General features: G+C 45.1%; 2 protein-coding genes and 2 long non-coding RNA genes across 20 annotated transcripts in view; 3 read left to right on the top strand and 1 right to left on the bottom strand.

Moving 5' to 3' along the window:
- TACC2 (transforming acidic coiled-coil containing protein 2) overlaps positions 1-3,723 on the top strand; it is a 125,515-nt gene extending 121,792 nt beyond the window's left edge. For all 16 annotated transcript variants that reach the window (XM_072039875.1, XM_072039865.1, XM_038181502.2 and 13 more), the window contains 4 exons: positions 274-434; positions 981-1,087; positions 2,131-2,251; positions 3,160-3,723. In XM_072039875.1, coding sequence (XP_071895976.1) covers positions 274-434; positions 981-1,087; positions 2,131-2,251; positions 3,160-3,225 — 455 coding nt within the window. In that variant the 3' untranslated portion in view covers positions 3,226-3,723. The remainder of the gene's footprint in view (positions 1-273; positions 435-980; positions 1,088-2,130; positions 2,252-3,159) is intronic.
- Positions 3,724-3,843: 120 nt separating this feature from the next.
- Positions 3,844-8,141, top strand: LOC119717362 (uncharacterized). Its single transcript, XM_038181509.2, has 3 exons — positions 3,844-4,408; positions 5,247-5,363; positions 5,929-8,141. Exons 1-3 carry the CDS (start codon positions 4,354-4,356, stop codon positions 6,132-6,134), a joined length of 378 nt encoding a protein of 125 aa, XP_038037437.1. The 5' UTR covers positions 3,844-4,353; the 3' UTR covers positions 6,135-8,141.
- A 6,066-nt stretch (positions 8,142-14,207) lies between these two features.
- Positions 14,208-21,433, bottom strand: LOC119717363 (uncharacterized). Of its 2 annotated transcripts, XR_011810171.1 has the most exons (4): positions 21,294-21,433; positions 18,451-18,561; positions 17,516-17,704; positions 14,208-17,234 (listed from the first exon to the last, which is right to left on the bottom strand). It is a non-coding gene; the product is annotated as an uncharacterized lncRNA (long non-coding RNA). The 2 variants fall into 2 exon arrangements; XR_005266755.2 differs by lacking the exons at positions 18,451-18,561; positions 21,294-21,433 and adding an exon at positions 17,793-18,004.
- LOC101792646 (uncharacterized) lies at positions 18,062-26,303 on the top strand. Its single transcript, XR_003498168.3, has 4 exons — positions 18,062-18,166; positions 18,729-23,824; positions 25,412-25,619; positions 25,954-26,303. It is a non-coding gene; the product is annotated as an uncharacterized lncRNA (long non-coding RNA).
- Positions 26,304-27,210: the final 907 nt, after the last annotated feature.

Here is a 27,210-nt window from a genome sequence, read left to right on the forward strand (position 1 = left end):
GCCTTCCTGGGAACAGCTGAGTTCAAAGTGAAATAAAGCATCAGTTAGATGATTTCACATTTTTCCCTAGTATCAAAATATTTAAATATCACTGTGTTTAGCAAACTATTTCCAAAACAGGATTGTGTCTCTTTATAATAATGATTTTTCTGGATCTTCCACAAAGTTAGTAACATGCATCAAAGAGCACACAGCACAGTAGAAGCTATAGATGACAGTGAAATCAGAGTCCTTACTGACTGCTTTTTTCTCCTCCCATCTTCCTTCTAACAGAGGATGAACAGAGAGAGAAATCTGTCTCCCATCATACTGTTCAGCAGCTGATAGTGGAGAAGGAGCAAGCTTTGGCAGATCTGAACTCGGTGGAGAAATCACTGGCAGATCTTTTCAGGAGATACGAAAAAATGAAAGAAGTATTGGAGGGGTTTCGAAAGGTGAGTCACCTTCAAGTTCCATCCTTTTAAGAGGCAAACTAGCAGGTTCTCACATGGTGGTAAACCAAAGCTGCTTAACAGCCTTGCACATCTTGGTTTCCAGTCGTGAGTCTGATTTACTCCATCAGCCTGCGGTGTGCTGTGGGTAGGGAGAGCAAGAATGCTCGGTTGTGCTTTCTTTTTCTAACAGCTCTGAGAATATAAAGGTTTTGCACAAGAGTAGCTTGTTCCCATTTTGTGTTCCCATACTGCAGTTTCAATAAATGTCACATAACTGTGGAATTGTAGCACGTATCAGGGCTGGCTTGTGGACTGAGAGTTTTGGTAAATCTAACATGTGACTTCTGGTCAGTCCTCAGACAAAGGATTCCAGCCAGAATCAAATGCAAACAGAAGCATTGCAAAGCTTTTTGCAGTGTGTAGTATTGCTTCGGATGGCCTCTGTGTGGGGGTGTCCGTGTTAGACAGCATCCCCTAAATATATGACTGTGCCTGTCATACACTTCAGTCTCCTGGGTTAAATTTAACGTGATGTTTTCATTTAAGAATGAAGAAGTATTAAAGAAATGCGCGCAGGAGTATTTATCCCGAGTAAAGAAAGAAGAACAGAGGTATCAAGCACTCAAAATTCATGCTGAGGAAAAACTGGACAGGTAATTGATTGCACGCCTCTCTTTTCAGGAGTTCCAGCTGCAGGAAGATCCCTGTGGCTGGACCTTTGTCCCCAAACTGTTCCTTTATTATGCAAGCCTAGACTGCTCTGTGATGAAGGGTCTAATGAAATGCCACACTGAGCATTTCTGAAATGTGCTGGTGACCATAGCTAAAGAAAGAATGATTTTCATATTGAAAGGGTCCTCCAAGAGGAGGCCACATAGAGCACCTTAAAATTCTACCTTTATTAAATGACTTCATGTTTCTTTAACGTATTTTGCAGGGAAGATCAAGAAAGAAGCCATTAGCTAGGTTTGTGCAGCTGTGGAGGGCTGTGCTCAGATATTTACACCTGCAGTTAGTGTTCATGTCCCAGGGGCTTGCTGTGGCCCCTTTGCTGTGTTACTGCCCTTACATCCATCAGCAGAACAGAACGTGTAAGTGCTATTCAGCTGCTTCAGTGCAAGCCTCCCTCTGTTCGTATCGGATCCCTGCTCTAAGCTGGATCGGCACTTGGGAGGGTGATAAGGAGTTGCACAAAAGATGGAGCCAGATCTGTGTGGACAGTGACTCCATAAGCCACCAGTGAGGAGCGAACATCTGGTTGTGGCTCCAGGCAGGCAGGTCCAGTTGTTATTTCTGTTATCATCATTAATGCGTCCATGTAATGACCAAGTAATCATCGCTGGGAATTACATCCAGGGCTCATATCACAGTCCTCTAGACCCAAGAGTCTGTGAGAACTGGAGATCAGTTTGAGAACCTTCCATACAACACTTCCAGCTAAGTAATATCTTTGACGCCAGCACAAGTCTGAGAGAAGTAGGGAGGGACCAGACATTTAGAAAGGACTTTACAACCTCTGCTGAGCAAGTTTTTTTGAGTCATCAGAAGTCTCTAGGGACAAGTCCCAGGCTGCTTTCAAAGATCCAGAGAAAGCAGCCCTGCCCTCCAACACCCTCTTAACTTGTAGTCCATCCTTGGGTACCTTCTGTCCTCTTCTGTAGACAACCTGACGTGACAAAAATCTATGTTTTTCTAGAGCCAATGCTGAAATTGCACAAGTGAGAGGCAAGGCTCAGCAAGAGCAAGCAGCGTATCAGGCCAGCCTTCGTAAAGAGCAGCTGAAAGTGGATGCATTGGAAAGAACACTGGAACAAAAGGTGAGCAGCAGCTCAGCTCTTTTCACACCAAGTCAGGGGTATGGTCATGGCACAACCTTTTCCCCAGAGTGGCTGCATCCAGCTCTCCTCTGGAGCTCAGACCACGGCAAAAGGCTGCCCAAGGGCCCGTCTTGCTCCTCGTGCCCAGCAGCTCTTTGCTCTGGGGACACACCCTGCAAAATCTGCTGCGTGCCCCAGGCAGTTTGGGCAGATGGCCCCATCTGCCAGGCTGTGCTCTCAGCCACTGGCCAGCCTCGGGGGCTGATTCAGGCGCAGTGAAAGCTCAGCGTGCACCTGTGTACCAAGGAGAGCCCTTTGTTTGCTTTGCTTTGGGGATTTGATGTCTTCCTTGGTTTAGTTCTTTCATTTTTTTTTTGTTTGTTTTTAATTTTAGCTGTAATTCCAACGTTAGCTGAAATGGCAGTAGCTGCTGTTTAGACATAATGGTCAGACACGGGTCTGTACAGCTTGGAGCAAAAGTGATGTGTAAATCCCTATTTATATCTCGTGTCCTCTAGCTTAGCAAAGGAGCTTACTTCCAGTATAACACAGAGGTCCTTGCTTAGAGCCTCCAGAAAACAGAACGAAAATAGTGCTATGAAGAGCAGCCTAGAAACAAATTTACACTACGTGTTATCATCCCACACTAGGAACAGCTGCTGTAAAGCCACGTGCTTCAGTGCCAAATTGTATTTATTGAAGTAGGAGGAGCTCTGTCTGGAAACAAACATATTGTTTGAATATATTATATGTAGCTCTACTATGTACACATATATTTTATATATTCTCAGTATTGGAGAAAATCTAATTCCTCCACACTTCTCCCAAAGGTTGAATATTTTTTTCAGATACTCATCTTAATGCAACAATATTTTTCATAACGTTTAATATTACTTTTTGTTTTCCAGAATAAAGAGATAGAAGAATTAACAAAGATTTGTGATGAACTGATTGCCAAAATGGGGAAAAGCTAACTTTTAACCAAATTTCTGGACTTCGATACTGAGTGCAATATGACCATTGGCACACTGATGTCCATACATTTACGTGGACAGGTTATATTTTCACTTTTTCGTATGCACTACTGTATTTTCTTTCTAAATAAAGTTGATTTAATTGTATGCAGTACTAAGATGACTATCAGAATTTCTTGCTATTGTTTGCATTTTCATAGTATAATTCATAGCAAGTTGATCTCAAAGTTCCTGTATCAGGGAGATTGTCAAGTTCTCTAAGAAATTACAAATTGCTGATCCTAGCCTTCCCTTTGTACATGAGTTCCCATGTTGGATGTCTTTTGGATTTAATATAAACATGTATTACTTGCATGGGGACTCTTGCCTTAAGGAGTGTAAACTTTATCTGCATTTGCTGATTTGTAAAATAAAATTAAAAATAAAAAAAAAAATTAAAATGCATGTCACTTAAATGAAATTCTCTATTGTAAATAAATTTTTTCGTTGAAACTTGAAGTGGCTTCATTTTATTTCACTTGCTTACTACGTGTGCAGCTCCAGATACAGCACCCCTTGTTATGGGAGTCCTTCACAGGAAGCACTTGAGGTGTTCCTGCTCGGGGGTGGTACCTGGAGCACCCCGGGGGACTGCTTGCAAGGTTATACTGCCTGTGTGCACCTAGCTGTATATTTAGGTCTATATCTCTATATCTATATCTTGTACTTCCTGTAAAAATATATGCTAGATTTGGACCACCCAAGTCTCAAGCAGGCTTAATCCTACAAAACATCTAATACTCTGACCCTGATCCTGCAGATCACACAGGCAAATGTAACGAGACTGTATGCATGGGTTGGTGCTGTCACATGATACGATGGTTTGGTGGGTTTTCAGCATTTCCGTCACTGCTAGGTGAATGAATTTTCTGCTTCCTGCTTCTGGTAGAATTTGCCTGCAGGGTTTGCGGAGGTGAAGTCCGTGTGATTAGAAGTCCAACCAGAATAAGCTAGATAAGTAGCATTCTTGCACACCTCTTTATCCTATAAGACAGCGTCTGTGGAGGATTAGGTATGTAAGATAAGCATTAAGGCTTTAATAGCAAACAAACTGCTTTCTTTGCCTAATGGTACATCTCCTGTATCTCCATGATGCGGACAGTCTTCAGCCTGGTTCTCGTCAGCTCCCTTCTTATAATAAAAAGTAAGTCAACTCTTCTTTCCTTTTTAATTTATTTTTATTTCCTACTTTAGGAGTGGCTCAACCCCTTTGCTTCTCTGGGCTTTTCTTCAAGGTTTCTTAGTTTTCAGAGCGTTTTGTGTACGTGGTTAGCAGCACAGAATTTCACTTCTGCTGTGTAATGTGAATGTAAATACATGTGCAAACAAATGTAAATGCATGTGTCCCCTGCGGACAGGAAGCGCCTTCTGCTCTGCAAGTTTTAGGTTTCGTATTTAAATGTGTTTCAAATTCATGCTTGCCTTTGGACATACTATCTAGTTTGAATCAAGGATAAACTTTGGGAATAAGGAGCATTAAGTTGTGGTTGTCATATTTAAACAAAAGCAAAATTAATAAGGTAAGCTATTGTGCGTTCCAGCTGAATTGGTACTTCAGGAGATAATTAAATATGGGTCATAGTCAGATTTTAGGTGTTTTTCATGGTGTTGTAGACCAAAGACCATGATAGAGGGGAGAAAACCATGATACTCCTGCTTGTTACAGTGGGCTCTTCTCTAAAAATGTTACAAGAAGGTGTGGGTGCAATTACAGACCAGATATTCTTGGATTATGCTAAGTGAAAATTTAACAATCAAATAACATAAGGCTAATTTAGTTTTATCTTCAAAGTCTTTATTTGGACCCTATTAAAAAAGAAAAATTGATAAGACTTGCAAAAATCTTTAGATTTTTAAAAACTTTTTGGCAATATTTGCATGTGGTTCAAACAAAACTAGACTGCGTAGCTGATATTTCAAAACTTTTTTTTTGTAAACTCTAGATGCTACTGTTACACAAGGTCTTTTCTTCCTGATGGCAGGTGAAGCACTGCAGTGTTACACCTGCGTAGGTTCTAGCGATGAAGACTGCAACAGACAAGGAACGCAGCAATGTCCGGGGCACTCAGATGCGTGCGCGGTCATTAGAGGACAAGCAAGTAAGTAGTCACCGCCAGTTTACTCATCAAAATTTTAATAAATAACCTAATGGTGTTAGAAGAGTATAGCCAGCTAAAAAGGAGAATAAATTTTTTTTTCTCAAAATAAACCCAATTAATAAATCTTTGTTTTATTGGTTTAGCAGCAGTCTACTATAAAACCTTGCTGAGTATGCTTTGTCAGTATGCCGTGATGCTGAGCCATGCCCCACTGTGTGTAATAGCTATAAAAGAGCATTTTAAGTATTAACTAATTCTTTCTTAAATCTTACCTTTTAAGTTCAGTGACTTTCTTGGAAGTTAGGAAAGAAAAGAGCCCAATGAGGCACTGCACTTTGATGCTCTGAGATATTTAAGGTACATCGGTTGACCCTAAGAAAAATTTACAATTATTTAGCTTATGTGGGAGCTTCTAGTGTGCTATCATGGTACTCATTTACTGTTAAAGAATGGTGAAACTGGTGTGGTTCCTCACTACTGGATGGCCAGATCCATGCTGGGGAGATGCAGACGGGCCGGTGCAGGTGAGCGTGCTGCTCTTTGGCTCCTTGTGGCTCTGTTGCAGGCGGCGTTATGAAGTCCTGCTCCTTCAGCTCCTTCTGCGAGCGGGCAAAGAGGGACGGATCCAGAGCACCCGGAGTGAGCGTCCAGTGCTGCTACTCCAACAACTGCAACGCAAAAAGCCTGGGCTCCAGAGTCAGCACCTCCTCGAGCTACTTCTCTCTCCTCCTCCTGTGCTTGTGCTGGCACCCCTTGCTGAAGCTGACATGAGGGGGAAGAACAAGGTCCTGAAGCAACAAGTCTGCCTTTTTAGAGAAGGGTGATTGTACTTTCTAAATCATGTTACTCCGTGTACTGTGTAGGAAAAAAGCAGTAGGCACAACTGACAGATGATAAGATAAAAAATTGTCGCATCTATTAATAATGCCCTGACCTATATGTAAGCAACACCACCCTCTTCTCATTTATCCTGAGGGGCTGACCGTGAAAAGACATAACATTTTCCCACAATGTAGGCAGTATGCACAAAGAGGAGGAGAAACCTTAGCTGCAAATAGCAGCCTTGTAGCAAGGTAAAGGATCGGTGTGTTCTGGATGCTGTTTGCTGTTGACACACATTCAAAAACAAGCTAAAATTTTCAGGCACGGAGTGACTGAAAATTCTAGCTAGCTCGTTAGTTTTTCAGAGAAAATCTGCAAACTGACCAAAAACAGATAACCTGAAATAAGAATATTAATACAAACTGGTAAGAGAAGGCTATTAAGAGACAAATGTTTGGAAACACATTATATTATGTATATTTCCTGGGATGAAAGAACTTTTCCAGCCTCCTCTGATACTTTGAGATCTTTCCACAACACTGGAAGAAGTTAAAAAAGGAGCTTGGAAGTTGCTTTGAAGTAAGCTCCCCTCCAAAGACTGGTTCTTTCTACTGCTACTTTTGAAAACAAGTGGTCAGTCCCTGCCTCGTAGGGATAACTTGAGTAATAACATTTTTGCTTATCCAAATTCCTCTTGCAGTTTCAACTGTGTTCTTCACTGTCCTAAATTTTGTTCTTTGGGAATAAGAGTATACAGCCCCTCCTTTCACTGACGTCATTAGAGGGTGAGTCGATGCGTGGTGGTTCATATATCCTCTTAATTTCACAGAGCGAATGAAATTACTTGGGGATCTCTAGAGAGGTAAGGAACTAAATTAACATTTTTAATGGTCCCATTCATTGCAGTCTTACCGAGTAAATGATCCAGAATGGGCCACATCACAGCACATCTCTAGCTTGGAGGTAGGTGTTGCTTTGAAGTGGTGATGCTCAAACTAGGCAAGAAGTGACATAACACAAGGTGATGTCAGGAAGCAGGGTGCTGGGTCTGTGATACTGGGAAGTGGTGCTGGCAAGGCAGGGGTGATTCATAACAGTGAAATGTAGGCAGATGATCAATCTTTGCAGATTTTAATGCCCAACTGTATTGATCTGGTCTAATCTCCAGGACACATCGGCTTTAAATCCAGCTGGTGTCATTGCAGTAGAGGCGGTCTGTCAGTGAGGAATTATAGCTTTAGTTGCCCATTTGGAAAAAAGATTTGCTTATCAAGTTTATGGAACTCACAAAATACGTGTCAAAGTAGTTTTTTCAACTAGCTTTGTGTTGTGACTTTGTTTTTAAGTATAATTATTCGCAAAATCAATTCCAGGCAGTGTGTCACAGAGTCCTGCAAAATCTTCAAAAGTTTTCAAAAATTTTGTCAAGGTTGCAAACCAGAGAGCTTCTTCAAGTGAAATCACTGAAACCTCTGAGCAGAGCGTAACCCCAACCTGCCTTTTAGCTGTTGCCTGTCACGCTGGCCAAACTGTTCCCTTTCCTCTGGCTGGATCCTGTCACCACCTTCTGTAGGTTGGGGCTTCAGACTGGGACTGTTCTTTGGGGGTTTGTTGAAGGGGCTCTCAGCTGATGGGCTTCTGCTTTATAATTAGTTGCTACGCACAAGTCGGCTACAGCTGCTAAACAAAAAGATTGCAACAATGCAATATCTTGGCTGAGAATATTAATTTAGGCTCAAATATCTCATCTGTGTAAAAATCACTTGGTAAGTATTTTTCGTTTCATTCTTGGTTTGAATCAGTTCCTTCAATCTGTTCTGCTACACTAACTATGTGTTGATTGTATCTTTATTTTCTGATTGTTCTGTAATGATAAATTTGTATTGGATGTGATCTCTGTATATGCTCCATGCATTTTCCTGAATGAGGAATTAAAATATATGCAATGTCTGACAATGTCTCTGGATAAAAGAAACCACAATTTTTAATTGCCAGTTTCATCCAGCTGCCTCTCTTCCAGCAGGAATTCCAGCTTTTTTTTTTTCAGTGGGATCTATTTCTTAAATTTGTTAGCTAAAGCAGTGACCGTTGGTAGTTTTCTTACTGTGAAATTTCCATGATAAAATAAGAAGGCGAGGCTCTGTCCCCTTGACAAACACCATCTGTCACTGCTGACTGCAGCCAGGGCTCAGATCTTCAGGCAACTCGCAGCTACCCACTGCTCCCACTGGATTCTGCCATCCAGCAACGAGCGGGCTGTGCTTTTCTTTGTACAGTTCTGACATTTATCCTGCCTAATTATGAACCTGCCGTGTGCAAGCATGCATATATCTGTAAACGATGAGCTGTGCTCGTGGATTTATGGAAATAGCTGAGGTATTTTGCAGGGGTTCTTGGCATAAACATTAACAGGAACACAAGCACAGGAACAACATGGAACAAAATAAATGGAATATTTTTAAAGCTGAAAAAAACCCCTCTCCATTAAAAATGCAGAAAGTATTTTAACTTACCATGACTGCAAAGCTCTATCCCAAGCTATATGTAAAATAGAAAATAATCATCTTCAGTTTGGTTGCTCTGGAGTCTCAAACCCCACTTAATTGTTTCTGGCACAGCAGCAGACTCTTTCTGGCTTCCTTAATGTTGACAGCAGGGACAAAAGGAGCAGAAACTGAGAGTGGATTCTGCTGCAATAAAAAATGGTGGGACTTCTACTTTGCCTATTGGATCTATGTAGTGGATATGTTGGGTAAGTATTGGGTTTGGGTTTAATCCTGGCCTCTCACCTTCAAGGAAAGGTCTCCAAAGCAAGAGAATTATAATTTCTGCTTTATAAATGAATGAAATTCTGACTTCTATAATCAGCTTGTAGCACTTATAGGTAGCCCAAACTAATAATTTCCATGGTTTCTTCATATCTTCTTGTTATTGATAGCACAGATGGTGATTCCTTAATACCCCATATTCTCAAGCACTACAAGAGCCCCTGGAGACCCACCGGGAGGGGACACTGGAGGAAAGTGCCCCTGAAGCATGCAAATGCTTCAAACCCCATAGCCAAAAGCAGAGTCCAGATTGGGCTCCAGTTCTCTGCAAGGCTGTGCTATTTAATGAAACAGTATTGTTCTAAGATGTCTCTGAGTTTCTGGACTCTGCAGGTGTTCAGGGCAGAGCCCGGAGCTGTCGGATGTGACTGGTGACTGCCCTTGGGACCTGTTCTGATTCTGAAATCAGAAGTCCTGGCTGTGACCCATGGGGCTTTGGTGTCCGCCCTGCGTATGCATACCCTCATGCTTGTGCAGGAGGTGTTGTTAATTGGTAAATTTATGAATGCTTAGCATATTTATTCCCAACAGAGTGGGAAAAAATGATTAGAGTGTTATCCCAAGTAGAGTACAAACAGCATGTCTAGAAATCCATCTTGTCGGTGGCATAGGTACAAGTGAGTCTTGTTGGTATCTGAACACGATAAGGGGAAAGCCGAAGTGGAATTCAGTTCAGAGAGAAGTGAAGTCACACTCACGCACTTGTCAGCGTGGCTTGGTGGAAAGTAGGTCTTGTCAAAAACATCTCATTTGAAGTTACGGATTTTTGCTGATAAAGGTAAATGCACAGATTTTGCAAAACATTTCAGATAAAATTAGTCACGATGAGAGTTCAAGAGCTGGAAGAGTGAAAGACTGAAGGAAAAAAAAAAAGTCCTCAGTAGAAAATCATCCAAATGGTGCCTTGGATACAGGAGGCCTCCCATCGACTTTCTGACGCGCTCATGATGTTACCATGAGAGGTGTCACAAAAAGTACGGGCTGTCAGAGTATGAGCACGTCTGCGTCAAGATTTTCTGCGTGTTTCCATAGGGATGTGTTTCCCTGGCAGACAGACGCTTTTCTGGGACAAAACTGCAGCGGAGGAGTGAGGGTGGGAGGAGGAGCAGAGCATGGGGTAGCCAGCCAACCCTCCCATCGCCTGCACTTCATGGTCCGTGAATTGCTGACACCACTCACCCCTTCTTGCAATCAGGTATCTCCTCATTCAGCCCAGCAAGCAATACTTCAGCTCAGAATCTACTCTTTTAGCTGCTGGCTCAAAAGGCTTGTAAGTACAAGGTAATGCTTGAAAGCTGGAGGGGAATTTCTCGCTTTGTTTCTGAAGACTTCCTGCCCTTCCTGCCTCAGAAATGTTTTTTGTTTTTCGCTCTATGCACTCAAAGGGAAGTGTTTGAACAACAGCGGAGACTTGGCCAGAAAAAAATTCTGGCTGGTGTTCAAATGCAGTTTCCAATTCCTAGCGTCCAAACTCGAGGTATCTGCAGCCTGGCCATGGGCAGCCCTTCAGGCAGAGCAGAGCCCCGCTTTGGGGGGCTGACTGCGGGTCCGTGAGGCCTGGTTTTGTTCCTGTGCCCTTCTGGTGACTGGAGGTGCTCCTTGCCTCCCCTTGGCAGCTTGCTCACAACCCCTTCTGCAGCTTTTGGAGGGCTCTCGGCAGATGAAAAGAAAATATCCAAGGTGTCAAGTGACAAGTGTCAAGTGAACTTGATGTCGAGTTCTCACAGGTATGTGCCACCGGGACAGATTTCCTAATGGCAGAACAATCTCTGGATTGCCTCTCTCCATTCAGTGAAGCAGGAGCCCAAACAAGTCCCAAAGCAAGGTCTGTTCTGAGGGAAGCGACAAGGCCGTGGGCCTTGGGGCCTCTGCCCCCAAAGTCCCTTCTCTGGGGTGCCCGCCCCTGGGGATGCTGTATGCAGGCAGGTTGAGCATTTAGTGGCAGCTTCTGCCTTCATCTCTCCCCTCACTTTGTCCTTTTAATGGTTAAGCTTTACTTTGGGGAGCTTTGGGGACATTTTGTGCTGCAATATCACAGAATCACACAGAATTTCTAGGTTGGAAGAGACCTCAAGATCATCGAGTCCAACCTCTAACCTAACACTAACAGTCCCCACTAAACCATATCCCTAAGCTCTACATCTAAACGTCTTTTGAAGACTTCCAGGGATGGTGACTCCACCACCTCCCTGGGCAGCCCGTTCCAGTGCCTAACAACCCTTTCAGTAAAGAAATTCTTCCTAACATCTAACCTAAAACTCCCCTGGCGTATTAACAGCACTTGGGACTGTATTTATGCTCCCAGGCCAGCTACGACTCCTCATGTTGGATAAACATGCCTCGTCTCATTAAATATTCAGCTTCAATTAATGTGACTGTGGAAAGAGAAAATGGGTTACCAGGACAAAGCGAAGACATGAGCAGGGCAGCGAAATGAGCCAAGAAAAGCCTCCATGGAGAGGCCATCCCAAGGCAGCAGGGCCTGAGTGGGCACCGGCACCGTGCTTGGCTGCGTTCCTGCAGCCCAGCGTGGTCACAGCTGGTGGTGAGCAGGGTCCTGTGCATCTTGTGGTATTTCTATTTCACATAGAAATCCAGCTTTGTACCTGGATTGGGTTCGGTCAGCTCTCCCCAAGCTTTAGGATGGGGAAGGGTTTGTGCTGAAGTATTGCCCTCTGTGTGTTCAGAGAGCATTGCGCTTAAAATGGCGGTGGTCGTGCAGCCAGGCTGGCTTTGGTGATTGCTGGTGATTTCCTTGTGGTTCAGGAAACACAAAATACTCAAATATGCAGTATTTTAGGAGCTGTGCTCACCAGTAGAACCTACCTCAGTGAGACTCTGGTGAGGATCAGGAGTTAGGGGGAAAAAAACACAACACCTTTCATAAACTTTCATATTAATGATACTTAAGCTATTAAAAAGCTATCTTCTACCTGCTCCAAAATCAGGATCCCTTGTGGAAACTGAAGATAAGTCGCTCATAAATGATCAGACAGTCCAGTGATCTAATCTGCCCTTTACTTTAACGTGGCTTACACAAAGCTTTTTATGCTTATCCAAACTTTGGCTCCACACGCTGCGAACCAGAGCTATTTGGGGCAAATCCTGGTGACCTCTCTTTCAGCTTGTGCTCATCAGAAGGATGAACAGGAGATTACAAACCATGGGCTGGGTGTCCTGAGCCAGCAAATAAGGAGTACTCCCCATCCTGGGGACAACTCCTAAGGCACCAAAAGGCCCTCGCCATGCCCAGCCCCTGGTGCAGATCTCCAGGAGGCAGCTGGCTGTGGGTGCTTTGGTCCCCTGCAGCACAGACAGAATCCCAGCTCTTAAAATATTTCTCCCTGTCTTTCTTTTTTCTTTTTTTTTTTTTTTTTTAGATTTGCTCTAAATTTGCCCAGCAACTAGAGAAACATTTTCATTCGTGCTACAACGAAAATAGCTTTCAGCCCTGCTGGCTCTGGCACACTGAGGTAGTTCTCGGGAAGAGCTGTTTGTGCACAGTATTTTTTTACCATAAAAATGTAGTTCAAACGCGCTTACTTGAGCTAGAATTGCATTTCTCAGTGGAATCAGAAATGTTATAGTTAGCTTAAGGTAACCACCTCGATTAGCAGAGACTCCTGAGAGTCGTGCAATAGCACAATGTCATTTAATTGCTTTTAAAAATAGCACTATATAACAGCTGTGTGTTAACCCCTGCCTGCCTCCAGAAAGGCCAAAGTGCCTCGCTCATGGCTGGGTGAGAGCCCTCAGGGAGCAGCACAGGGGACGTCGGTGCCAGCTCCCACTGATCAGTCCCAACGGCAAGGCTGGAGGTGCTTGCCCTTCATCCACCACTCAGCATCCATGAAACGTGCTCTGCTGGAGCTATCCCCAGCGATAGCTCCTGTTCTGCCACCGAGCTGTCCCCCTAAGGTAGTGGAGGTGAAGCATTTTATATGTGCAATGGCACGGGAGAGCTGGGCTACGTCGGTAAAGCTAGCACCCGAATGGAGCAGGCTACAAAGCCCCATCCCAGGCACAAAAAGCAAGGCCACAAAAAAAAAATAATAAAAATAATAATAATAATAATAAGCAGAAGTAGAAGGCAAATCTGCATATTGTCAAACTCTCAATCTACAGTCACTATCTCGCTATAAAAAGGGGCTGATCTGATCTGCAGTGGAAAGGTGTCAGTGGAAATGCTCCTGGATGCTCTGAATCCAGCAGTCAGATTCAGATAGAGCTTGAGACTTTCAGCTCCCTTTTTGCCTGAATTTTTCTGTTAATGTACCTATTTTTGTATATCTTTTCTTTAGACTGAGTAAAACTTCTTTCCAGGCTGAAGAATTACTGGGTCACTGTACAATTCTCTCATCCAGGCAGGGTCCATCACAGCTGGGTGTGCATCCTGCTTCCCGGCACCACTCACCAGCATCACCGGGCTAACCCCAACTGGGCAGGAGCTCCATTTGCAAAGCATTGAAGTTAACGTGGTTCTTGCAACTGAAATGCAGCCAGGAACAAATCTGGTCGCCATCACGCACGCGTGCCATTGAGACGTGGCTATCAGCAGGACGCACACGGGGCTGCTGCTTGAGCTGTGCTGGCACCCCGTATTGCTGCCTGCTCGGGGTGGTGAGCGTGATGACCGAGTGGCATGTTGAGCTGCAGCCCAGATTTTGCTGTGCTTCACTTTTCAGGGGATTATTCCCTGTGTCTCTTGGCAGGGGAGCCTCACTCAGAGCACTGCCAGTATTTTTCTTGAATTATCAGAGTGCAAAAACCTCTTGGCAAGCAGCAGCCAGATAAACTTGTTTTGCAGACAGAGATTATTAGTGTCCCTCTTCCATATATGTGTATAATTTGCTTTATTTGATTTGTTCAAATGTCTGGTTTGGAAACCTCGTTTTTGCACATCCAGAATAATGACAGAAACGATTGAGAGGAATTTTGAAAATTAAGAACCAAAACCACTGCAATTTCATCTGCAGCTCCATTCTGTGAGTATTTAAGTGTCCTTAAATCACACTTAATTTGCTCATTCACAGGTTGTTCCTTTGATGGAGCAAGATACCAAATGGCAGTAGAGAAGCGACTGATTAGGATCATCAGCAATCAGTCCTTTTAGGCTCATTAGGTTACTTCACAGCTGCCTGATATCCTCCAGACAGGAGGAGCATTAGAGGAGCTTTCATGCTGAAGCGAAGCAAAAAGAAATTAGTTTCAGGAGGAGTATGTCAGTAAGGGATTCTCTGATACCTCCAACAGGCTGAAAAGCAGAAATATGCCTGTTCCCTTTTCACCCCGATGAAAATTGAATTGATGAAGCAAGTTCTGATGGTGGGGAAATCAGGCAGATTTTTACAAGGGGTCAGGTGTTTGGTCCTGGGGATGTGGTGCTCTTTTTTGTGAGCTTATCCAAGCATTGAAGCGCTTTTCCCTTGAGTGTTCGGCAGCCCTGCAGCCCTACAGATACCTCTAGCCTGGCCTCCCCTGCCCCACAGAGGGTTCAGCCATCACCTGGCACTACAGCTTTGGCCTCTTCCCTCCCCTCTGCCCCTTTCTTGATGCCTCTCCTCCATCCATTTGTGTGCGAACCACCTTTTTCTTACAGTAACAGGGAACAGCACCCTGCCTCTTTGTGCATATAATGTTTTACAAATATTTTTCTCTGTGTCACGGGTGTCAGTCCACAGTGAGGCATTGAGTTAGCTCAGCCACACCTGTAGGTGTCACTTTGCTGCTCACAAGGTTCAGGGCAGGTGCCCTGAGCTCAGCAGGAGGAATGCCTGAACCTCCCCTGCCAGAGCTGGGGTCTGATCCTGCAACCCCGCACTGCTGTCGGACACCTCCAAGCTCTTCTGCATGCTTTAACCTGCACGTAACGTCACTGTGTGCATCTAATGTTACAGTTTGTGTTATGTTACTTGGCAAAAATCGAGCTTGAAATCTGTTAACTCTGGCATCCACCCAAATTTGAGATGCCGAGTAACCCACACGCCAATTGATGCCTGTCTCGGGTGTGACACGTTCAGTTGCTGAACGTCTTTCCTGCGGAGTCTGCACTTTACAAGCATGAACAGTTTGATGAAATTAACTTGAAAATAAAATTATATTCATTAAACATCTGCGTACCGACAGCTTTTGTGGTTGAAAAGTGGCGGGGCTGGCAGGAGGCAGAGCATTGCCACGCATCCCACTGTGATGGGTGTATGCAAGGCGCTGGGTGCTGCCTGCTCCCGCCAGCAGATGGTACCCGGGATTTACAAATGGCCTCGCAGGGCCTCCTGCTCTCTGCTGTTTGTTTCATCAGAAAATAAAGAGGAATCCCCGCGCTCTGACCATCAAACAGCTCATCTGCCAGACTCACCCAGGGAAGCTGCCCCGAGGTTTGGTGCATTTTGTGCTCCCTGTCCTTTTGGTGAGACATGATGGTCCCCAGCAGTAACGTGTCCTGCTAAATACATAGTGGGTAGGTCATTTTGAGTGTGTTCTGCAAAAGTGATCACCCGCTGGGCTCAGCTCAGCCCTGCGATGACGGCAGCCGTGGTGGAGAGTGAGGTGAGCCAGGGACCCAGCCCCGCTGCACCCTGTGATCCACAGACACAAAGAAGACGGCTGAGCCCCCAGCCTCCACACAGGCCCCGTTCCCCACAGGGGCTCCGTTTCTGCACAGAAATCCTTGCCTGCCTTTGTAGTTGTCCATATTTCTTGGGGAAGACGCTCCAGGCTGCAGCCCCTGCTTCATCTCCCTGCCTCGGGTCGGAGCAGCGGGCATTTCCCTGGGGGCTGTGATCCCCTGGGGCAACGAGGGAGCACTGGTGTGGTGCTACCTAACATCCAGCAGCCCTTCCCATGGAGTGGGTATGGGTTTGGGGAGAACCCTGACACTGCACTGGCCGTAACACCTTAACTACAAAGGTTCTGACACCCTCTTTCTGCTCAGGTGTGTGACTGAGCCCATCTCGGTCTCCTGCAGCCTCCCTGTGCTGTTGGTGTCACTGAGAGCTCGCCTGTTCCCGAGGGTCACGGGCACGTCCCTGCAGGGACAACAACAAAGAAAGGTCGGGGTCAGCCCTACAAACACGACCCAGAGCAGGGGGGAGGCTGCTGGGAGAGGGCTCGGCACCGAACACCAAGAAGCCCTTTAGGCCCAGATACGTAAGTAGCCTGTTTTCAAAAGATAGCTAACTCTTTCCCCACGGATTTATAAACACTCCTCCGTGTCTGGAAACAGTGTTGTAACGTAGCTGACCGCGTCCACCGGTGGAGTGGAGCATTTTAAAACAAACAAACAGAAGTGAGGATGGCCGGGACAACACGAAGGCAAGCTTTCTGCCAGCTTCTTGGTGCTGCCTTTGAAGTTGAGCAGCCTGCAGACCCGCAGGAAGGGGCACGGCACCAACAGCCCGGCCCCTCGGCCTCTGTCTCCTCGGCTCTTCCACCTCCAGCTGGAGTGCAGCTTTTTGGTTTTAAGCCTTGCTGCTCTCTAACAAAATCCCGTCTGGTTAATTCTGCTCTAATAAGGAGGAAAGGGGGATTTAGTGACAGTTAGAAATAATTAGTGCCGTAAGCTGCTCATCATAAACACCGACTCATGAGAACTGTGGTGAAGGGCATTTTCCCTCTAGGGTCTTGCTTTTAAAATCTAATCTGAAAGTCAGTGAAATGAGATATTCTTGACAGATAAACACAGGGGTGATGCCAGCCAGAGCACCGGTAAACAACAGCCATCCCTTATCTGTGCAAGATTGTCATTGTTAAACAAAATGTTAATTAACTTGAAAGAATAGGATGTAAAACACCATCAGAAATGTAACGCAGCATTGTCACTGATCTCTCAGTGATACCTGAATGAAGGCTGGTGCCAAAGGACCCGAGGGAACGGCGTGGAGCTGGGACAGGGGAGGGTCAGGCTGGGGGTTAGGGAAAGGGTCTGCACCCAGAGGGGGTCGGGCACTAGGACAGGCTGCCCAGCACAGCTCACAGCACCGAGCCTGAGGGACTTCAAGGAGTGTTTGGACAACACCCTCAGTATAGGGTCTGATTTTTGGGTGGGCCTGTGTGGAGTCAGGAATAGAATTCAATGATCCTTGTGGGTCCCTTCCAACTTGGATATTCAGTGCTAACATGAAGTTAGCTCTTTACTCATTCACGTTCACATTTACCAGCTGCTGGGTTTCTTCGTTGTAATGAAGAGCATGGGTCTCCTGTGGTCCTGTGCTCCCCGAGGTCACTGTAACCACAGGCAGAGTGCAAACATTTGATTTATATGAACCCAATGTCTGTTTTGTTATCTACATTGGGCTGTGCACCACCCAACCCTTCCCAGACAGTTTGTGAACTAGAGGTTGACATTTCTTTCAGGCTCGTAAGGCCTTCGGTCCCAGTTACACTCATTCCTTTTTCCTTTTCCCAGATCCAACATAGCTCACACTGCTGTTGCCTTTCCCACTGGAAAATCAGAACTTTCCCCTCCAGCTAACCCAGCAGCCACCGTCAAACAGCCACGCTCACCAGGCTCCTCGGCACACACGCTCACTTTTGGCACGGTCTCCTCGGCACGTACGTGTGCTCTGGCCAGGCCTCGGCTTCTTGCGGTTAGCTGGTGCAGAAAATCTGCTTGCTCAGGCTGAGGTGAGCTCCCTGGTGTCTGCCTCTGAGCTCAGTGGTGGGCACAGCACCCTTAGAGCTTGTTCTGCGTCTCTGGTGTTGAAGGAAAATGCCATTTAATAAGCTTGGAAGGCCAATATGTCTCCAGCAGTTAATAACCCACAGCAGTGAGATAACGCACTGTGTTCAGCAGCCCACAAGGCCGCTTGGTGCAGCAGGCTCCAGGCTGACCCACACTTTGATTCCCCAAATTCCCTTGCAGAAGAAATGCTGGGGACCAGAGCAGAGGCTGGCACCAGTCCTACACCTCCCCAAATGTTCGTCAAAGCCTAGCCCACGACTCCCCCTAATGCATCAACCCTTCCCAATGTACCACAGCTGGAAACAGCAGCTCTCAGCTGCTCTCTCCCTGACCTAGTAGTAGGGTGTAAATAATTTAAGCCAAGCCATGATTAACAAATCTGATCTTCCTGCGGGTTATTTGTGCTGAGTGACTCTCACCCACTGGGAGCAGCTCTCTGGTGCGACTTCCAGTAGTGCCATGCAGCTGCCCAGGTAAGGCCAGTGCTGTTGTATTTTAGTGGGTGAGGAAGGGTGTTTGAGTGGGAGGACATTAAATTCATCAGCTTATTTTAAAAGACAAATGTTAATTTTGTAGTGCATTTTCCTATGTTGGCAGGAATTAACTCTTAAATAAGAAACTTCTCCAAAGTGCACATTTTGATTTTGTCTTTTGAGCGTTCATTGGGAATCAGAGCTGTTTTATTTATTATAACAGCTATAGTATAGAAGCCCATAATTCACCTGCTGCAACATCCTTAAGAAGGAAAGGTGCTTACCCCGAGGTCCTAAATTCTGTTCTCCTGGAATCTGAATCACTTTTTAAGTGAATTCACTTGCAGTGCTGCACAATTGTCTAGTTTTGTGTTCCTGGCCACCTGGTATTGACTCTGGAACAGAAGGCAAGATGTGTTAATTACTTATAAATAATTATGTAAATGCATGTAGCAATGCTTGTTGAAATTAATCATCCATTAGCACTTCTGGAAAAAAAAAAAAGAAATGGAAATCAGATGAGATATTGCTGCGTTGAAATGCTGTTTTATTTCACAATCAGTTTCCATGAAATATCTTGCTGCGTATCGATTTACCCTGCTGAATAAATCTGCCCGAGGGGGAGACGCTTTCAAGAAGGGACGTGCAATATTTATAACATCTGTGGGACCATCGAGAGAGCTCGAAGCAGCGGGTGGAGGAGGCTAAACTGCTCTTATCTGCATTCGTGAACAAGGAAAGAGTAATGCCAAAGAGAGACTTGTGTGAAGCTGCTAACGCGGCACCGGGCATTAAAAATAAAATTATATTAAAAATAAATTAAAAATAAAATTATATTAAAATAAAAAACAGGAGAGAGGGTGCCTGCTGACCCTGGCTTGCAGCGTGGGGAATCAGAGGCCTCGTGCACACCAAGGTCAACCTCTGGGCATTCACTGAAGAGAAGCCATCTGTTCCCAGGGCCTTGCAAGACGGCGTGAAATCCTCTCTTGATTCTGGTTTTGGTTTCCTTCCTGTCCTCTCGCGGGCACTGCCCTGTGCCGGCAGCTCCCACAGAGCCAGGGGAGGGCACGTGGAGGCAGGGGAGCTGGAGGATGGCTGAGGACCACATGAGCAATGCAGAAATGGCTGAGGACCTTCGCTGACCTTCTGCCCTTTACTTGACTGCCTGTTCCTTTAAAACAAATTTACTGATGGGGTTTCTTTTAATTTTTTTTTTTTTTCTACCGCCATCCCCATGAGGCGTTCTTTCCTATGAGTCATGCACACCATAAAGAAATTACTGTTTGGCTCAAAGTTACGCTCCCATGCCTGGAATCAACATTTTTTCAGTGAGAGATAGGAAATGAGCTGAATTTGTGGGTGATTCATTATTTACTATTTTGACCTGAAAAGTGCTTTTGCCACTAGCTTTAAAAGAAGAGAAAATCATACAACAAGATTCCTGAAACACAAAACCAAAGCTATACGTGACTGAAGACACTGAGCATGTTCCTTAAGGCCTTATTTACGCCATGTACAGAAATGATCCCTTTTATCTTTTGAGGCTGATTGTACATTTCATCAGGATTATTAATGCTACTTGTGTCATTTCAGAATTATATCTTTCTTATATAAAATACCCTTCAAGAGCTCATTTCCTCATATGGCTAAGAAATATGGTGTTTCTTATGCATTTATATTCTTTTATTTGAGCACAATATGACATAATGAGTCATTTTTTAACCCCCTGCATAGCCTGGAAGTAAATATCATACATGTACCTATGGAGCAGTCCTGCGCACTGAGGCCCATTTAAGCACAGAAATGCAGATTTGGAATAAAGTGGAATTCCAGAGGATAAAAGAGCAAATCGGAGCAAAACCCAGCAACCCAAATCTGATGCAACAGTCAGCAGCAGAGCCCCAGAAGTGACTTCCATCAGCGACAGCTGAAAGGAATTGTGGAAAAAAAATGCAAAAAGGTTGAGAACTGAAGGAACACAGAGGCCCTTCTTGCTAGTGGGATTTTTAAGAGTACTTTAGTATTAATTCCAGGTGGATTATAAAAGCTGTGAGTTGCCAGGAGGCTCCAGCAGTGCTGTTTGCCCGAGCTCCAGCCCAACAGGCAGGTCCTGGAGGCAGCCCAGCCCGCTGGGGACAGGGCTGTGACCAGAGCTGGTAATGAGGAATAAAATGATGGCACTCAGGAAAGGATTGTGCATCCCGATCAAGTGGCACCTCCCAGAAATGATGTTCAGTTTATTCACCTGGGGGCCTACCACCCTACTCAGGCACCCCTTGCTCCCCAGCTCACGCAGCCAGATCACCACGCTCCAGATGCAGCACTCAAGGTGCTACCAGACAAACCTTAAACACAGATGACCGAAGAAGACACATTTCTGCTCACAGCCCCTTCACATCACCAGAACCCTCCTGGGAGCAGTCAGAGAAACCCAGCAACACACAGGCTGCACGGAAACAGGGTTCCTTGCACCTTTCCAACTCTGCTGCTGCTTTTTTCTTGGCCTAGTGACTCCTCCCAGGCCGACACCCTGCCCGTTCTGCTGCATTTTTCTTGTTTGAAGTGCCCTGCCTGGTTAGCATAGCCAGCATTACACCAGTTCCATCAAATGTCAATACAGGTTTTAACTTCTGCTTCGTGTCAGGCCTGCTGAAGGTTTGCTCAATGCCAGAGCTTGCCCATTTTCCTTCAGCTCCATCAGGTGGGATTTGAAATGTATTCCCTCACCCTACAGGCTTGCCTCTGGGCGAGACAAAGCAGCTTTGAGGGCTCAGCCCCTCCACCTCCATCACAACCAGTGCTGATATCTGAAAATGTGAGGGCCTTGCCCCACACGTGACTGCGTGTGGGTCACAGACCTGTCTGGCGTGGGGCCTACCACAGACCTGTGAACCAACACTGACCATATAAACGCCAGGAATCAGCCCTTCGCCTAAAGGAGTGAAAATAAAATCAGGACCAAGCCGTGAAAGCCTTGCTTGAACCCTTTAAAAGTCACTTTCTAAAATTAGATTTAGACATTTAGGTCATTATAGAGCAGATGCTGCCACCAAATTTGTTTGGACGTAACTCACTGCAGCGCTTCTGCCAATGGAAACAAATTAGAAAATGCTGGATAGCTCACCAAATCCTCCTGATTTATTCCTTTAGAACTGAAGCAGTTGAAGAAAGTTCTTAAGTCGTGCATCTCCATCCTTGGCAGATATTTACAAGAAAAGGCAATGATTTTAATTTTTACTGCAGGAAATTGAATGCATCTGGGACCAAGGAGTCTCTTTTGTGGTGGCCACTACTTCAGGTGGGAGGGGAGGAGGAGGAGAAAGGGATGAGGAAATGAAGTTCCCAGAAAAAGGACAGAATATATTTAAATAAATATACAAACTAAAATATTGTTCAGAATGCTTCCTCTTGGTTAAAGTGACCATCGTAGCACCATTCCCAGTTCAGTTCCCCCAGGACAGCTTCTGGTTTTGAAGGTGGGTTTTTAAAGCGCAGCTGGCATTTCTATCCACATTTTAAGTAGTCCTGTGTGGAGCCAGGAGTTGGACTCAATGATCCCTGAGGGCCCCTTTGAACTCAGGTTATTCGGTGATATAATGATGATTTTCTGATTTCATGTGGCAATATTTCCTTTCTATGCTTCATGCGAACAGATGGAGGAAAGTAGAGGCCGTCGATGACCTCTCTTCCCATAAAAGCCACCCAACACATGCACAATGTTGCCAACTCTTGCAATTATTTTTTTTGCAAATCCCATGATTTGTAGTTAGGAAGAAGAATGGTTTTAGCTGGAAGCAGCTAAGTCAGCATTCACCACCCCAAAAATATCTTGAGTCACAGAAAGCCAGAGTTAAACAAGCAGAGCCCCTAAAAGCTAATTTCCAAACATTAGTGAGATTTCAAGACATGCCATGATTTTTGGAGGCTGATTAATGAGCCTGAGCAGTGGTGTGTACAGCTAGCACACAAGCAACATCTAACATTTTCCTGTTTTCGCTTGGCTGCAACTACTTTAAACAATTACTTCAGCAGGGTTTAACTTCCAGCAGGGTATCTGCACTGCTGCTTGTGGCGAGGAGACCAGCGGCCTCTTGACCATCATTGGACACACAAGGGATGATTATTTAATGAAGATGTTAATTACAAGACATGTCGAGGCTTGTGTAGCTGCAGAGAAACCCCAAGACTTCCCTCCCACTCCTCACCCGGGGCAGCGGTCAGGGGAAATGAGCTCTGTTCCCCATCCAAAGGGGTTGTCCTTGGCCAGCCAGTTTCACAATCCGCTCAAGCTGTTGGGGTTCTTTCGCTAATTCACAGCAGACCCATTTTTAGCCTTTTTAACCTTGGATGAGCGATTTCGGAAAGATGGGGCAGATATTACAAGATGAGGCGCTCCCCCAAAAGCTGTGGTAGGCCTGCAGTGACTGCAGCTTTTTGCAAGCTGTTTTACAGGAAATGAAATCTCAATGGCATTTCTGTCTCATTTCTGAACCAGCCGACCACGTTCCTCTTCCTTTTCAGAGCATGAACAATGTGTAGCACAGTACATACATTACTACCCTGAACTCTGTTTTTGTTCATTGTTAAGGCCGTTGAAAATACAGTATTTTCACACAGCTTCCTCTGCACAGCCAGCAGTTGACTACCAGCAAATGCCCTGTGAGTACAGGATGCACGCAGTACAGGGAAGAACGCTATTAGTCTTGCAAAGTCAGGTCCGCAGAAACAATGAAATGACAGGATCGAAACTTCCTAGGCAAGGTTAATCTAGGACCCTTTTGTGTAAAGCTCGTAATAAAGTCTTATGCTAAATTATTAAAGATCTGTTTATGTCATTGAATGCCTGAGTGGCAAAGCATTCAAATATGAGGTCTCTGCATGTTCTGTTCACTTTTTGCATCTTACAATATGCTGCTTAAACACTCCTTTAAATCATAATTAATGTCACCATCAGGTTTACTGTGGCTCTCCTCTCAGTCTTGTCCCGTGAATACCACCGGTGTTTATTACTGATGCACTTTCAGATCATTTTAAGGTGTGAAGATTGAACTCCCCCGCATTCTTTCCTTGGGGAACAAGGACATAAACCTCAGAGGTGTCCACCCTCTGCGCCAGTTGCTGCCTAGAGCCCAAGATTTTTGCAGAGGGTGTAGAGATAAGGTAGAGTTTTATTTACTCGACATACAGCTTTAGGTGGCTCCCATTACAGGAGTTATTGACAGTTCTGGAGCTCTGAATTAGAGCTCTCCAGAAAACAAATCATGAATTACTTTGGGAATTGAGTTTAACTCAAACTATTTAGGGTATGCAGACTCTTCTCCTAAACCTGCTTCATGTCCAGAACAGGTCCTTGGCCTGTGTGGTGAAACAGACAGGTGTCACTCAGTGCCACCATGAACCTGCTGGTTCTTGGTGCTGATTTACACGAGGTTAATTTACCCCTGAGAACATGCCCTGTTGGGGTATTACTTAATTTAATTTCATGTTTGAATGTGTTGGTGTATGAGGGAAGCCGTGGAACCTCCCTGTGGAAGAGGATCTGGGGCTTCCCCAGCCACATCGGTGCTGCTGCAACACTTGAAAAGGCCACAGTGTGAAATTCATTCGCTGGACACTTGTTCGTCTGGGTTCTCAAGACAGCTCAGCCCTCATAAGGTAAATAATTTGTGCCTTGGAATTCACGTCTGCTTAGGAGGCCGCATTTCAGGGCCTTTCTTATTTGTTTTTCTTACTCTGGCATTTTCCAGCATGCCTGCATCTTCAGGTGTGGCATGTTATTTGTGTTAGGCCTGAGCTGGGATTCAACAAAAGCCAGCCAAGCCAGAGACACAGCACCTCAAAGAGAAAAGGTGCTACGGAACATGAATGCTTATTTACCCTGGGAAGAAGCAGTTCAAACAACATGTTTTCTTCCAGAGTTACCACGAACTTGCTGTTTAACTCCTTTCTCACCAAAAGCTGCCAAATTCCCAGGCAATGGCACGGCTCAGACAAATCACCGCTTCCTCCTCAGAAAATGGAAGTAGCATACAATTGTACTTTTTTCTTTTTTTGGTGGGAAGAACAATTTCTAGGCTTCTTTACCACTTTCTGAGCTGATGACACGGGCCCAGGCATCCAAGTCCTGGCACTGCCTGGGGGAGGAGAGCAAAGGCCTTGCAGCTCCCAGCAACTTACAAGGATCCCTTTACAAACCCGTACCCATGCCTCAGCAGGGCCAGACCCATGGGTGCACAGCTGCTCGGAGAAGCAAGTGACTCACATTTCTCTTTTCATTTCCTTTCGAAGCTGCTGCAGTGGCAGCGCTCAGCCGAGCGGTGCGTGCACGTTCTTTGCAATCGGGCCGTTTAGGTGGCTTGAAAACGCATCAACAAAGGGCAACATATGGAAAATTCTGATTGAAAACATATGGGATGTTACCTCACACAAGAGACCTCTTCTCTTTTGCGGATGTTGATTTGCTCCACTCACAGCTATTTGGGGAAACAGCAGGGAAAATAAATTTCCTTTTTTTGCTGAGCGCCACCTAAGCCCTGTGGATCAGGGAGCTCAGCATTACCGTGACCTCCACCGCTGGCAGCAAATGACTGCATTTTGCCAGCTGCGAGGCTTCTCTATCTTGAATCACTTATTTCCTATCAATAATTACTCAACAAAAGTTATTAGTTATGTATTACACAAGTCTTTGACACCACCTTCACATTACTGTGAAAACCAGCCCTGAATCAGCTTTCACAGCCCTCAGACAGATTTGGGTGTCACCAGATGAAAAATGGGACTATTACAGTAAAACATTTTCTTATTTTTTTTTCCTTCCTAGAGCTAATTGTTTTAATCATTTACCACTTCACGTCCTGCTAGTAACCAGCTGCTTCTGCTTGCCGTGCCTGTGATTGTGTTTCTTTGCTAATGCCAAGGAGAGAAAGAGAAGTGGAAATGGTGCTAAATCCCAGTCTGTCCATCGCACGCAGCCCCAGGGGCCTGCGAGAGGCTGTGTGGGTCTGTAAGTCAGGCAGGGCCCCGTGATCCTACACCAGCAAAAACTCAAAGTGAGCTTCAGACTCGGGAAAGTGCCAACAATTACAGAAGGTGAAACTGCTGGCGTTACAGCTTTCTTTTAATTTACTTCCCAGGTTGCCACAATTTGTAAGTGTGAATAGCAAAATCTTAAAAGCACCTTGCAGTTCATGAAGACAATTAAGGTCCAATTTAACAAGTGCATTTTGTGTGATTGAATTTTAGGTGATTTTTCTGACCATAAATGAGAAAAAACTACCAACCTGACAAGACCAGGATGCCTAACATTGTGCGTGCCTGTGCAGACACTACTCCTTCCAGCACAACCAAAAGAGGCAGCCTGCGCTGGACTTACAAGCACACAAAGCTTTTTATTTCAAGCAGTCCAACTCTGGTTTGATACAGCCGGGAATTTGGATGCTGGTCTGGACAGGTAAGCAGGTGGTGAAGCCTGCCCTGCAGAGGTGCTGGGGCTGAGCAGGGCTGGCGGGGGGAACCTGGCCCCAAGCCACTGTCCTTCACCAGGAGCACCACTCCCAGCCGCATGCCTGCAGTCCCAGTGTGTTTGGCATTGCCTTTCCTTCATTTTACTTGCAGGGGATCAAAAACCAATCTCGCAGCATTTGTTCTGACATCGCCATTAAGCCTCATGTCAATAATGGCATTATTTTTTACATCTGAAACTGGCTGCAAGTCGTTGTTCGTTTAATTCTCTTGCTTAAAAAAATGTTTTTTCTCTTCCCTTCTTTTTTGTCCTCCAATTTCAGTGGACTGAAGTGAGCAGCAGATATTACTCAGTCTTGGTTTTGGCAATACATTGGTGACCTGGTGAGTCCTCATCTTGGCAATACCCCCACCATGAAGAAGCAGCAATTCGCAGTTAGGTATGAGAAGAAGCTCTTGGTTGTGGTCTTCAGCTTCCCCAAATCCCTGCATCCAGAAGAGATACTTGCTCTCACTTTCAGACAGTCCTTAAATGTACTTTTTGCTCTTTTATGCTCCTTTCAGATTTTATGTGCTTTATTTTATGTGCTTTGATGACAGTACAAATAATTTCTGGCCTTGAAACTAAAGGCTTGAGAAGGACAGAGACAGGCGGAATGAATAAAGTTTTAAAAAATTTCCAGACCATTTGTCAGATCGCTTTTTTCTTCAGCAGGAGGCTGGCAGAAGTGACCTGTGCTGGGAAATGCTTAGTGCATCAGCAGGGCCTTGGTGTTTGTAGGCTAATTTTTGTTTTGAGTATAACTTTTGACTCATGGAAAAATAATCTAAGTGTTTTGGGCTGGTCCCGGCCTTGATCTTCCTTGAATTCATGACTGTCTGTTTCAAAATAAGTGTGGAGAAGCTTTTATGATAATGTTTTTATCCTCTTGCTCTTTCCCTTGCCTGCTCCTTGAGAGGCAGAAGTCACCTCGAGTGCATTCCTGGGAGCTGTTTACTAGGCGGAGGTTGGGCTTTGCCAGGCAGAAGAAATTCAAGGACCAGCTCCACCAGGCTCCTGCTGCCTCCTCGACCCAAAAACCAAAGTCTTGTGCTAAAATTCAATGCTGAGACCCAAAATGTAACCAGCCAGTTTTATCTAGAGGACTCTAACAGTAGGTAAACAGCAAGCATCTCCCTGAAAGGCAGTAGGCTGGGAGGCACACACACCAAACAGAATCTAAACAGCTAAATTTAGTCCGGATAGGAAATTAGCTTGAGGTTAAGTAAAGTTTTCTGCTACTTTGTTTTGTTTTTAGATTACCCAAGAGATGTTCCTTCCTGGAAAGGGAAATAGGACAGAGATACATAGCTGTTTTTCAATCCCTTCGTTTACATGGCATCATTTCAAGTACGTTTTATCGTGTGTTTGTGATTTAAACCTTACCAGCTCATATTTTCAGAAGCAAGGGTTTGGCATGCCAGTAACAGGTCTGCGTGCAGCACGGCTCCATGTTGGTATCTGCCTCCTTTGCAGGGGTTTTCTTCTAAACGCCTCCCCACATGTGCACAGCGTGAAAGCCTATTAAAAATTTCTCTTC

This window comes from Anas platyrhynchos, chromosome 6 (genome assembly GCF_047663525.1).
Source record: "Anas platyrhynchos isolate ZD024472 breed Pekin duck chromosome 6, IASCAAS_PekinDuck_T2T, whole genome shotgun sequence".
Lineage (NCBI taxonomy): Eukaryota > Metazoa > Chordata > Aves > Anseriformes > Anatidae > Anas > Anas platyrhynchos.

Excerpts from the sequence above, each read along its gene's own strand:
- LOC119717362 (XM_038181509.2), top strand. The coding sequence starts at position 4,354 with ATGATGCGGACAGTCTTCAGCCTGGTTCTCGTCAGCTCCCTTCTTATA. Across the intron at positions 4,409-5,246 it reads CTCCCTTCTTATAATAAAAA|GTGAAGCACTGCAGTGTTAC; the intron begins GTAAGTCAACTC and ends TCCTGATGGCAG. Across the intron at positions 5,364-5,928 it reads GGTCATTAGAGGACAAGCAA|GCGGCGTTATGAAGTCCTGC; the intron begins GTAAGTAGTCAC and ends GCTCTGTTGCAG.